Source organism: Perca flavescens, chromosome 19 (assembly GCF_004354835.1).
Source record: "Perca flavescens isolate YP-PL-M2 chromosome 19, PFLA_1.0, whole genome shotgun sequence".
NCBI lineage: Eukaryota > Metazoa > Chordata > Actinopteri > Perciformes > Percidae > Perca > Perca flavescens.
This window is the reverse complement of record NC_041349.1, coordinates 8,131,749-8,144,987: the sequence shown is the minus strand read 5'-3', so window position 1 is coordinate 8,144,987 and position 13,239 is coordinate 8,131,749. Positions and strand designations below refer to the sequence as shown.

General features: G+C 38.2%; 1 protein-coding gene across 1 annotated transcript; it reads right to left on the bottom strand.

Annotated features, from left to right (window-relative positions):
- Window positions 1–164: 164 nt before the first annotated feature.
- Window positions 165–11,707, bottom strand: LOC114546202 (butyrophilin subfamily 2 member A1-like). The gene is made up of 7 exons (XM_028564889.1): window positions 11,659–11,707; window positions 6,734–7,075; window positions 6,323–6,610; window positions 5,672–5,724; window positions 4,199–4,225; window positions 3,926–4,021; window positions 165–206 (listed from the first exon to the last, which is right to left on the bottom strand). Exons 1-7 carry the CDS (start codon window positions 11,705–11,707, stop codon window positions 165–167), a joined length of 897 nt encoding a protein of 298 aa, XP_028420690.1.
- Window positions 11,708–13,239: the final 1,532 nt, after the last annotated feature.

Below are 13,239 nucleotides of genomic sequence, written 5' to 3'. Positions count from 1 at the left end.
CGTCCCAGAGCCTGATATTCTGTGTTACTTGCCGTGTCTTGTTTTGCTGTGTTGTTTCTGTGTGTGTGTGTGTGTGTGTGTGTGTGTGTGTGTGTGTGTGTGATTCCCTTCAGGTGTGTGCTGGTGATAATGCTCCTGAGCTGCAGCTGCAGCTGATGTGCTTATCAGCAAAAGGTGTTAAAGGTACCAGCCAGAGTGTGGGGGTGCTGGCAGAGGAAGACAAGGAGAGTGAATGTGCAATGGAAGCCAGAGGACAGAGAGAGAAGTCTGCAGATTACCAGAGCCAGTGGGCCAGTGGTGTTCTATTTGTTTGGTTGTGATTCATCTTCTCTTTGTGTTTCATTTAAATAAACAATAGTACACTCAGGTACGCAGTTTTTAAACTCTTCCAGCAACATCAGCTCACGCAAAGAAGATCGGCAGCCTTACACGCTGCACACCGTCTGTCAAAAAGAATCCCTTTGGTGGGTCGTCCGGGATGGCACGGCACGTAACACTCTGTATGTGGTCCTTGGGCCTCATGTATAAAAGATTGCGCAGAAGATGGCATACGCCCAAAACTTGAAAAGTACCTACGCACAGAAATATTCACATGTATAAAACCTGGCTTACGCCACGTCCTGTGCACCTTACCTTTATACATCACAACCAACGTGAAATTGAGCGTAGGTGAACGAGCCACTGACCCCACCTTGCCTCCTCCCCTAAATTAATATGGAAATGACTATAAATGCGCCCCTGGAGTCATTCTTTGTCCAATCACAACAGGTAATCCCGCTTGAGATGGAAACAACTGTGAGATTGAGGTGCTGACCGCGGAGGATGAGTCAAGGAAAACATGTTCTGTTTGGAGGTTTGTCATCTCGGATAAGAAATAAAAGAGTGGCAAATGGTGACGGAGCGATGAATGCACCAAACTATGGAAGAAATTTAAAAAAGGTCTAATGTCGAAGTGGAAATCAAGAGAAGAGTGGCGGCGCCACAGTTACCAAACAACATGCATGTCTGTGTCAGTCCAAATTACACACAATAAGCAGTTTTAACCCCCTGATGTAAAAACACCAACGTTTATACATGAGGCCCCTGGAGACTCTGGACTCTTCAACAACTCAACAAAAACAAAAACGTACTTATGAAAATGAGTTATTATAAACTGGTTTGATATATTTTAGTAGTCACATTAATTACTTACTGTGATTGGTGTTGAATTTCTAAGCAGAGAAACTGCTTTCATCCCAAATATGTCTGTCAGAATTTCTCTAATTGGAGTTTTATTATTGGGATGCCATCCTGCAATTTATAGGGCCTTATTGTGCATGTGTACATTTCAGAGCTTTGTGTGTGTGTGTGTGTGTGTGTGTGTGTGTGTGTGTGTGATTTTTGTAAGTGACCTGCACACACTACTGTAAGTGTGAAGGCGTCTACACTATGTATGGTATAAAGAGTGTGACTTTAAACTGAACACAGTGTATTTTATTATTAAAGTGAAGATGAACCTCCTTCTTCTTGGTCTCCAGCTCCTCTTTCAGAGTCAGCACACGGATTCTGAAACAATGGGTCTAAAACAACTGGTTACCCTGCGCTGGAAACGTGATCTTGAAGCTCTCAAACAGCTACAATAACAAGTTCCTTGGATTTATGAAAAGAAGCGATATTTCTATTGACATGGCTCACATGCCTACATCTACGTTTCCAAAGTTATACAATGCCATTATGACCGAAGACAAAATATTTAACCCAATAAAGGATTTGCTGCTTTTCATTTTATGACATTAAACCATACCATGTTCGCCAATATTACGGTCAGGGTACTATATTATCACACACCGTATTCCAACCTCATTTATGTTGCAATCACGTAACACAGCTTGTTCTGAATTGGTTCGAAACAACTTGCAACGGTGCACTCTTAAGACGAGTGTGGAAAACAACGTTCCCCTTTCATCTTACACCAATTTCAAAACTGATCTTCTGATATCCGGGTGCATAGGTGACATAGAGCCTATAGGCTACAATGAAAACAATTCAAAGGTTGGGCGTGTTAAGAATTTTCTAAAAGACGTGTTCGTTCTGATTTCTGGAGGAAGGAGGAGAGGCTGGGGGAATTGAAAGTTAACCAAAAGGTTTAATAAAACAACATGAAAACGACAGTCAAAAGACAATTGTTACACTGCAGCTGACGGCGGACTGATCTCATGCTTCATCCTTGCGGAGTCACAGAAGAACAGTCCTGTGACATGACAAACAAATACACTGTAAACAGCGGACTGCAGAACCTTGTTCCCTTGTCGGGTCCCAGGCTTGCAGTCCCGAATCTTACTCAGGATCAGAATTATATCCCTTGGAATTGTGGGTGTTTCCCTGAATGGAAACTGTCCCAGGTTAAAGACACACCTCTGATTTCAGGTTTACTCCAGGTCACAGACAAAGGTCGTTTCACCTGGTAGGGCCGATTCTGTTCAAGTTTACAGAGTTTGCATTTCCTTTGTTCTAATCACGTCTGGCCCTGCAGGGAGTGGCTCCCCAAAACCAGAAACAATAGTTACCTTTCCTGTGGGGACAATGAGTCTTCTTCATATGCTAAATGTCAGACATGACCTGATTAATTCTTTAGAAGCTAGGTTTTGGGTGAGGCAGTCAAATGCTGATTAGTGTAGTTACTTGATTAAATTTAGCTGCAGGCCCCATTAAACATTGTTTTCCAAACATAGCCTGGCTTTAACTTTTTTAAACCTAACAGGCGCAAACTATTTTCAAATTTCTTAAACAGAACTTTGTATTGGGGGGTTTCAAATAGTTATCTTCCGTCGTAAACACATTCCACTATAAACAATAGTTGTAGGCTATTGCTTTGTTTCATAAATCCAAGGAACTTGTTATTGTAGCTGTTTGAGAGCTTTGAGATCACGTTTCCAGCGCAGGGTAACCAGTTGTTTTAGACCCATTGTTTCAGAATCTGTGTGCTGCCTGCTTTAATTTATGACGAATCCTTGTACTCAGAGGTGTAGCAGAAGCTTGGAGTGCATGATATAGTTATGTTTTTAAGCCTAAATCAAGGTAACCTGTTGTTTCGGAGTACTCACATAAACAGTGATTCATGGCCTACTGACGGAAAGTAAAAAATAAAGTCATGTCCTGGTAGCTGGTGTGATAAATGTGATAGTGTGGTGGATGATGAAGTGGACTCATATGTTTTTATTTTTGCTGAGGGGGTTTGAATCCAGCGCGACAAGGATCATCCTAATTACTTTTCAGACACATTTTTCCCGCTTTACAATGTTATAGTAATGTAGGGCTCAGATTTTCAGTTCAGTAGCGTATAGTTTTTATTTGAGTTGCGACATGCAAAGGCCAGTAAAATGTTTATGAATATGTAGCGAAGCTGTTGACGTGGGAAGGTTGATAGGTTTACACGGCATCTGGACAGGCTCGGAAACCAGTAGGTGGAAAAACCAGAAGGCACATAACACCGGCAGCAGCTAAGTTCCCAAAGATTAGTAGCAAACTAATAAACAGTTAGAGTACAAACCGACAGCTTTCGTTTTAGCTGGTTGGTAAAACATGGCTTTAAGCAGAGTAGCATGCTGTGGGCTAGTTGTGTAAAACATGGCTATTAGCAGAGTAGCATGCTGTAGGCTAGTTGTGTAAAACATGGGGAAACACCAGCTCAGTGCTTTGATTTATTTTCTAACCTGAGTGTACTTTAACTGGTTTTAACCACTGACTGAACTGATAGTTATGTATGACATATTATTATAGTAACTGTTTTTGATTGTAAGGATCATAAATCTCATGCTTTGTTATGAAACGTATTAAAATGTACTTTTATACATTTTTTGCTCCTGCACCACTTACAGTGGCACATTATGTTTAACCGTGCCTAGTGTGTGTGTGTGTGTGTGTGTGTGTGTGTGTGTGTGTGTACTTCTCTCTGCTTCTCCTCTTCAAGCTTCTGGACATATTTCTCCCTCTTCTGCTGCTCTTCCTTGATTGTCCGCTTGTTAAAAATCTTCAACCCAAACTGAGACGTGGAAGAGAGATGTGAAGAGCAGCAAAATAACATACATGTTATATTCTACAGGATCATATTCTAAATCTAATGACAAGCTGTAGTCAGAAACTCATGTAAGAGAAAATCATAGTTCTCTTGTTTGACCATTAAGAGTAATACAGTCCATTTATTCTCAGGATTACTTACCAGAGACAGGGCAGCTTTTTCCTCCAACTGGTACAAAGGAGAAAGAGGTAAAGAGAGATATGTTCTTTTATTAAAGCATGTCAGTAAATATACAACACAAAGACACCCAATTAAAGGTTAAACCCTGTCTACTCAGGAGCATTATACATTTCTCTAAACAGTAATGTCTTGAGAAACTTCTGTCTTGAGAAACATGGATGAGTAGGATGTTCAAAGTGAATTAAATACAGAGATATTCATTTTAATAGTCTAATAAAGGCAGCAGTTAAAGCTGCTGCAAATTGATTAACAGGAATATAAAAAAAAATGTGTCATATTTTTAAATGTTTTTGTGTTTGGTTTGGTTTTGATGTTTAAATCAATTTGATCTGATTCTGGACTTGGTCCAATCCCTGTGGATGTGGTCTTGGAATGATTTTTGTAAGTGACCTGCACACACTACTGTAAGTTTGGATGTGTCTGTCTACACTATGTATGGCAAAAAGAGTGTGACTTTAAACAAATATCAGTGTATTTCTCCTGAGCTGCAGAGAGAGAGAGAGGGAGAGATGTGAACAGAGATGTAAATCATTTTATCAGGGCATATTAGTGAAGATACCACACAATGAAACATGATCATAACTTATGTCTGATTTTTGCAGCATTTGAACTTCAGTGCATTTGAGAAATGTAAGTTTTTAATGTAACATGAGTATCTACCAAAATAATTTGGAAGATTAAAAAAAAATTCTATAGAAAACACTGAACCCCCTCAATTTCAAAATGTATGGGCAACAAAAGTGAATCACTGTCAAAATAAAAACTTTTGAGAATTTCAAATTCTTCTGTTGACCACATCTTTCTTATCAGATGTTGCCCTGTATTTCTGGTTAATCTCTCTCTTCTGTTATTCTAATCTCTTCTGATGTTTGTTCTCATCCTCATTTGACTGTCTGTCTGAACTCTTCCTCTTCTGTCTCATTTCTCTTGAAACCTCTGAATGTCCCAACATTGATTGAAGTAAGCTAGTTAAAGTTAGCTGTTTTAGCTGCTTTTGTACTCTTCTTACTTCCTTTGGAAACACAGATCCTGTTTCTTGCTGCAATAAGTTTCTATCCTTCTAGCTCAGATCAAACTTTACTTTACCTGTTTTAGTTTCTTTCTCTTCCTGAAAGTCCTTCCTGTTTCTTTACTTACAAGTTTGATCTTCTTTACCTTTTCTCCTGTCAAAGCCTCGGCTTCTTCTGGATCATTAGTTCTGTTTTCTTCTTTATCAGTTTCATCCCTGCGGCTTAGCTTCGTGTCTGTGTTTAAAAAAAAGTCTAAAATGAAATATAAAACAGCCAAATTTGACTGATTTCCCCTAAACATCAGAATCATTGACATGTACAAAACACTGCAATTAATTTGCTACTTACTGGTTTTGTTTTGTCTCCATTTCCACACAGAAAAGAGTAACAGAATAAACAGGATGATGCAAACAGACAAACTAACAGCCAAGCCAGTGATGATGGAAGAAGAACTGGACTGGATCTCAAAGAAATCATCTGAAATCATAAAAAACATTATCGAAATCATAAAAGACATTATCATACCTAAACAACATTAAAGGTCAATTTTCAAAGAATCGCAAAACGGCATGTACGACCGTTCTATTTACTCTCGCATAGTGGCGGTTTGATCATGTAACTGTAGTCATGTGACTGTTCTATTTTAACATAATGGCCACAGTTTTAAACACATATTAAACGTGAAATTAAACTAGTTTAGGCAGCAAATTCACTTAGTTAGAGTTAGATAAACATCAGTGATTGGAGTAAAATATACCATGTAAAACTACAACAATGAGGCTGTATCGTGACGGTGTAGCATTACAGACTTAAGTCCCTAAAACTCGGTTCATTTTACCAAAAACAATTGACTTTTAGTTTCACATAGGACACGATCCCCTGAGTAAAGGTCCTGTGTTTGTTGACCCAGCTCTATGCAGAATTTGGACTCTTATACTTTGTCACCTCACTCTTGTTTGGTCTAATGATAGCCATGAGAGTTGGAAACGTAATTCTCGGTCGTTATGAGCTGCTGGAATAACATGATATTTATTTTAAACTGGACCATAGCTATCATCTATTAAATCATATTTACCTGGAACATGGATTTCTGTCTCTCTGGTCTGGTTGGTGTCCTTCTGTTGGACTCTACAGGTGAAGCTGTTGCTGTGACTCTTCTCCACAGTCACTCTGCTGCTGACAGTATAGAGATCATCAGGACCTCTGACTGTCTCTGTAGGTCCAGCAGAGAGGAGGTTTCCCTCACCGTCCAGCCACAACACCTCAGGCTCTGGACACCAGCCTTTAGACTCACACTGTAGAACCACTCCTCTGGTGGCTTCATCAATTCCTGCTAAACTCATGACAGGCAAGGAAACGGCACCTGATGTTGAGCAAAAAGGAAAGATTTAATCAGTAGTCAGCAATAAAATGATGACTGTGGTTGTGCTTTTTATCTTAGTCTACACTTATCAGCCTTATGTAAATACTGTATGTGTCAACTCACCAACAACAAGATCAACAAAATACTCTGTATTCAGCTTTGGAATGTAGCATTTGTATGTCCCCGCATCAGAAGTTTTCACTTTGGACAGTTTCAGTGAAATGTTTCCGTGTTTCAGCTCATCAGGAAACAGCCATGTCCGTCCGTTGAAAGATGGATGTTTAGTTTGTACGAAGTCCTGACCACCACGCCACACAAGGACAAATATAGAATTCAAGTCAGATCTCGTCCACTCCAAAGTCTTGGCAGCAACATCCTCTGTCGGTTCCAGGCTACATGGTAAAATGACGTCATCACCAACTGTTGCTACTATTGGCTGAGAAGGACCAATTAACTGAGACTGACCTGGAAAGGAATAGATAAATGATGTATTAATTCCTGCATTATGAAAGAGTTTATTATTATTATTATTATTATTATTATTATTATTAATAATAATAATGCAGTTTATATAGCACATTTTTAAACACTCAAAAACTATTTAAATTTTTTAAAAGGAAATACACATACTATGACAACTCACTACAATACACACAGAATTTAAAAAATATACAAAAAAAAGAATTAATCTGTAATACTCCCATGAATCTAATCTGAAGCATCTTTGATGTCAGTTTTTCAAGTTTGTTGGATATATACATACTACTGGTCAAAAGTTTTAGAACCCCTCAATTGTTCCAGGTTTTTATTGAAATTCATGCAGTTCAATGTCTTTATGAACCAAAATGTATTCTAAATTTTTGACTCATCAATTTTTGACTCGTGGCATTCTTTCTACAATGGAAATCAAATATTCTTCAGAAAGTTCTTCCCAAATCTGTTGCAGAAGTTCCCATAAATGTGTGGCACTTGTAGGTTGCTTTGCTTTCACTTTTCTGTCCGGTTCATCCCAAACCAGCTCAATGGGGTTTAAGTCTGGTGACTGTGCTGGCCACTCCATGTTTTTAAGCTTACCATCTTGTTCTTTTTTGCTAAGGTAGTTCTGGCATAGCTTGGACTTATGTTTTGGGACATTATCTTGCTGTAGGATGAACCCCTGACCAACTAGGCGCATACCAGAGGGTACTGCATGGCGCTGCAAAATGCTGTGGTAGCCGTTTTGGTTCAGGGTGCCTTTCACTCTGTACAAATCACCGACCCTGGATCCAGCAAAACAGCCCCAGACCATCACGCTTCCTCCTCCATGTTTGACAGTTAATGTCACACACTGAGGAAACATCATTTCGCCTACTTGACGGCGTACAAAAGTCCTGCGTGATGAACTGAAGATTTCAAATTTTGATTCATCAGTCCATAACACCTTCTTCCAGTCTTCAGTAGTCCATTGACGATGTTTCTTGGCAAGCCTCTTTTTCTTATTCTGACGTCTTAGCAATGGCTTTCTTTCTGCAACTCCTCCTATCAAACCTGCAGCTCGAAGTCTTCTCTTTACAGTTGAAACTGAGACTGGCTTATTACGACCACTATTAAGCTGTGTTCAAGCACAGCTTAATAGTGGTCGTAATAAGCAAGTCTCAGCTGTTGTCCTGTGAGCCGCCTATCACGCAATCTGTTGACTCTCAGAAACTTGTCTTCTGATTCTGTTGTGGCTTTGGGTCTGCCAGACCTCTTCCTGTCAGTTTCCTCCAGTTTCTAAGTGCCTGTTGATGGTGAAGAATACTGTACTCATTGACACCACCATTTTTATAGCAACACACTACTTTCTGCAGTACAATACTGTTCAAATAATGCTCACGAGGGTATGGTACCACAGTGTGTTCCAACAATACTTTTATACAAACAGAGGGGGTTGTAAGTAATCCAGATAACCTGTGGGAATTGGTAGCACCAACTTTCAAAGCTTGATCAACCTCCATTGCTTCAAAACAGCTTTACGTTGTTAACCCATTTCTTGTTCCCTGAAAAAGGCCTTTTTGTAAAATAATGAAATGTACATTATTTTTTCAGTTTTGGGTAACCTTACTTTTTCTTTAACCTCAGGCAGTTCATCACTTACCTTTGTACCATTTCAAGCTATTCATTGAACTTGAAATGCTAAAATTTCAATAAAATACTAAAAACATTGGGGTGTTCTCAAACTTATGACCGGTAGTGTATATTATAGCTACATTGTCATAAAGGTCAACACTTAATTGTGCCCAGTAGTATATTACTAAATACCTGAAGAACTAAAGACATTCCCAACAGCATCAGCTGCACTTAATTAGTTGGGTTAATTAGTAGAGATATTCCGATACTGATACCAGTTTTGGAAAAGCCTCCGATACTGCATAAAATGTTGGTATCGGTATCGGAAAGTACTGGAGTATAATTATCTCTAGACAACAAGTTGAAATGTTTTACATGTGAATGTAGAAGTCACTAAAAAACTGTTTGCTTTTTAGCTCTGCCCTTTGTGCTTCAACTAAATTGATGACATTGATGAAGAAAAAGTGTTTAACTGAAGTTCAACCCCTAATGTCTTATTTGAGGCCTCACTTTGACCTTGTGTCTGTATTTGTGTGTGAGTTACCTCTACAGGAGTGTTTTAGGAGAAGATAGAAAACCAAAACACTGAGGGGTCTGAGCAGACATTGAGTGGAAAGTCCGTTCTTCTGGGGAAGCATCTTAAATTTCTGAGAATCAACAGAGAGAAGTAATACATTATTTGAAAATATATGTTTTGGAATCCGTGTTTGTCAAAATAACTAGTGCAGTCAATAAGTAATTCCTGACCAAGTTTTGTGGTTTTCAGGACTTTATCTATTTCACATTTGAATTACTCTACTTTCATGTGTGGAAAATCCAACCCAGTATCACGTCGGTTTGTGATGGCATTACGAAATTAAATCTATTATAATATGATATGATGCATATAGGGTTGTGTGTTGCTCACTGTTTGTGAAAGATGAGCAATAGATTGTGGCTGTGTGATGTGCTTCAATCTGACTACATATCACTTTGTTTATTTGTATGTCATCTGTATGATAAAACAATATGTCAAGTGTTATTTGTGAAGCATTTGAACTCAAGGCAAATATCCCTCTGGGGACAATAAAGTATAACTTGCAAAATGGTCCCTATGATATGTGAAAATTAAAACCTTGTCGTAGGACTATAGCAAACACATCGTTGGAAAGGTCTCAACCTGGAGAGTAACATATGTCAGTCTGGAGAGGATACATTACTCCTGCTTTGAAATATTGACCTCTGAACTTTGAACCCAGTCCATGTTTGAAGGCTTTTCATTTAGCAACAGAAGATGCTACACACATAAAACCAGCTGTTATAGAAAGCTCTGGACATTAGCTATCATGTAGATATGGTCTCCAAAGTTTTTCCACTGTAAGCACTATTTTCACCTATTTAACGATTCTATTTTTAAATTCTGATGACGCCAGTGTGTTCCCCATCCCAAAATACCCCAGGGTGTATACAAAATTCTACACTACCAACTTCTACTTATGAGAAATATACCAATATATTTAGAAACTATAACTCCCACTATAGACGCGGCCCAGAATCTGTTACAAAGCTTGAGCACTTGTAGTTCTTCCGGGGTGGGTGGGAGGACGTGTTCGGCTCCTCTTTCTGCTGTCTGCCGTGAGTGGGCTTCATTCCGTTTCAGATTGATGCCGCCCGCCGGCCGGCCGAGAACACAGTACATGAGACAAATACATGAAACTATTTTATTATTGATGCTGTCTTTATTGTTTAACTCCTCAAATACAACGTTAGACAAAAACATCAATATTACGAATATTATGTATTTGTATCTTTTCTATCCGCCGAGCGGTAATAACGACGTCACTTCCGCAGTCTTCAGCTGATTTTTTTTAAATGTTATTAGGATGCATAACTTACTGGAACAAAACTGAGCAACGTTAATCAATCCGCTAGAAGAAGATTGGCTTCGGGGTCCTGATCACCCCATCATTGTTGTATTCTCTATAACAACGCTCTACATGATCCCTTACGTACATTGAAGCGTTATAGACCCGCTGATCGCCGTCTGATTCTGTGAATGAATGCCTGCATTGCATCGTGGGACATCGGCTTTGAATGTGCCCAGCTCGGCTCATATCGTAGCCTACTGTTCTGTCTTATTACTGTAATATTTCACCAGTAATAAGACCGAAATAATATTATTAAAATAAAGAAATGCATACCATGATAACATACAATATATAATATAGTATAATAATATACATATAAACCGTGATAAGATCTGGTGAATAAATGTTGATTAAAACAGCGATTATTGGGCTAAAAATACCAATAATATCAAAGCTGTATCCAGCTTCTCTGCTGCAGCTGAGTGGCAGAAAGTTTCGTGATGTGCTTACGTAAGATGCTTCTCATTGAAATGCATTAGTATAAAAAACGTGACCCCAACATGTAAATCTTCACAATAACGTAATGGTATCACGTTCTAATAGATTTAATTTCGTAATGCCATCACGAACTGACGTGAGACTGGGTTGGGAAAATCCTTTGATTTTTACTATTATTACTATATGCAAGGCAAGGCAAGGCAGCTTTATTTGTATAGCACATTTCAGCAACAGGGCAATTCAAAGTGCTTTACATAAAACATTAGAAGAGCAGTTAAAAACGATTAATAAATTAAAAACATAAAATATGAGAATAAAAGTTACAGTGCAGTATAAGAAATTAAACATTAAAGAGCAGTTAAAAACAATTACAAATATAAAATCAGATAAAATACGAGATTTCAGGCTGCTAGTTTGGGACATCATCCAAATTCTTATAATAAACCCCATTACATTCAAAACTCTGCTGCTTGTATAATCACCCATTCACATTCCTGTGATCACGTCACCTGTCCTTCTGAACCTCCACTGGCTCCCTGTATCACAATGGATCCAATTCAAAGTCCCTCTCCTCACTCACAAAGCCCTCCATTACAAGGCACAGTCCTGTCTCACCGACCTGCTCCACAATCACACTCCTTTCTGCAGCCTCCACTCCTCCCATGCCCACCAACTGTCTTCTCCACTCAGGACCAAGCACCGGACCTGGAGTGACAGAGCCTTCTCCATAGCTGCCCCCTTGATCGCGAACTCTCTCCCCAAACAAATCTGTGACTGCACCAATCTGCCCATGTTTGACTAACCAATCAAAACTCACATCATAAGAACACTTTTAATGTTTAATTAATGTTGTGTTATATATTTTAGTGTGTGGTTTCCTTGTTTAACTCTGTAAAGTGTCTTTGAGTATTATCAAAGCACTATATTATTGAAATGCATTATTATTATTATTATTATTATTATTATTATTATTATTATTATTATTATTATTATTATTATTATTATAACTAATATTAGACATGGTCAGGACAAACCCAGCATAATAATCTACTAATCTAGTGGGATTTTCACAGACATCCATCTCTAGGGGTTACAGAAAATTGTCCAAACAAGAGAAAATATCGTAGATGACTGTCATCAGAGGAGAATGGCCAGTCTGGTATATACGTGAAAACACTTTCACTTGTATATTTTATTACTACTAAGGTAATGTCAAAACTAACAACGTGTCCATGTAATGCAGTTGAACTTTCACTTTTGGCAACATAGATAATCCAGTTCATATGCAATACTATCTGTTTGGTACACTACAATTTTCTTGCCAACATCGAAAAGCCTGCTCCTTAATGAATTTAAGTGTTAACTGTTTTGATATAGCCTGACTTGTTCCATAGTTTGGCCTTCATTAGAGCCCTTGCTATGATAAAAAGTCTAATGAGTCCTATAAAAAAAACAAAAACCATTTTCGTCAAAGTTAACAAGCTTCCTGTTCAAATGAATTGAAAGAAAAATGAAGTGCTTATTAAATTTGAAATGATTATATCACAATTACTCATAGATGGTTTCACTACATTACACAGGCTTTGAAATATCTGTTTAAGAGTAATACTACAAAGCCCACAACTCTGAAAGCAGACCCACTTTTATTGATGATAAAGTCATACTGTTTTTTTGGAGCAGAAGTTAGTTAAAACACTTAAAATAGGCAAAAATAAATTCAGAAGGCGACATACCTGCTGCTTCATGTGTCAGTTTATCCAACTGAATGGCCAAAGTCAATCAATCATTGACAGGCTACTGACTAACTTCCCCTTTTTAGCAACCGCAGAGTGCAGCATGAGGTATTTTTAGGTGCAAATTACAGTATGTAGAAACAGTTCATTCATCTTCCCCTAAAACTTCCAAGTATTCAGTGTTTACGCATGTAAAATATTGTATTGTATTCAATGTGGAACAACACCAAGAAAGTCACTATTACAACCACATTATCAAGAAAGCCATCAGGTTAAACAGAGGAATTAGTTTTTAGATTAAAATGTGTTTGAAATGGAAACTGAATTTCAGATTTAGAAAACACTATGTGTAAACCTAAAAATATATTAATTAGTAAAGCATTTGGTTGTCTAACACTCAGTTTCACTTTGAGTGTCTTTGTTAACATCTGAACTTTGAGCCTGTTGCTAGATAACTGATTAC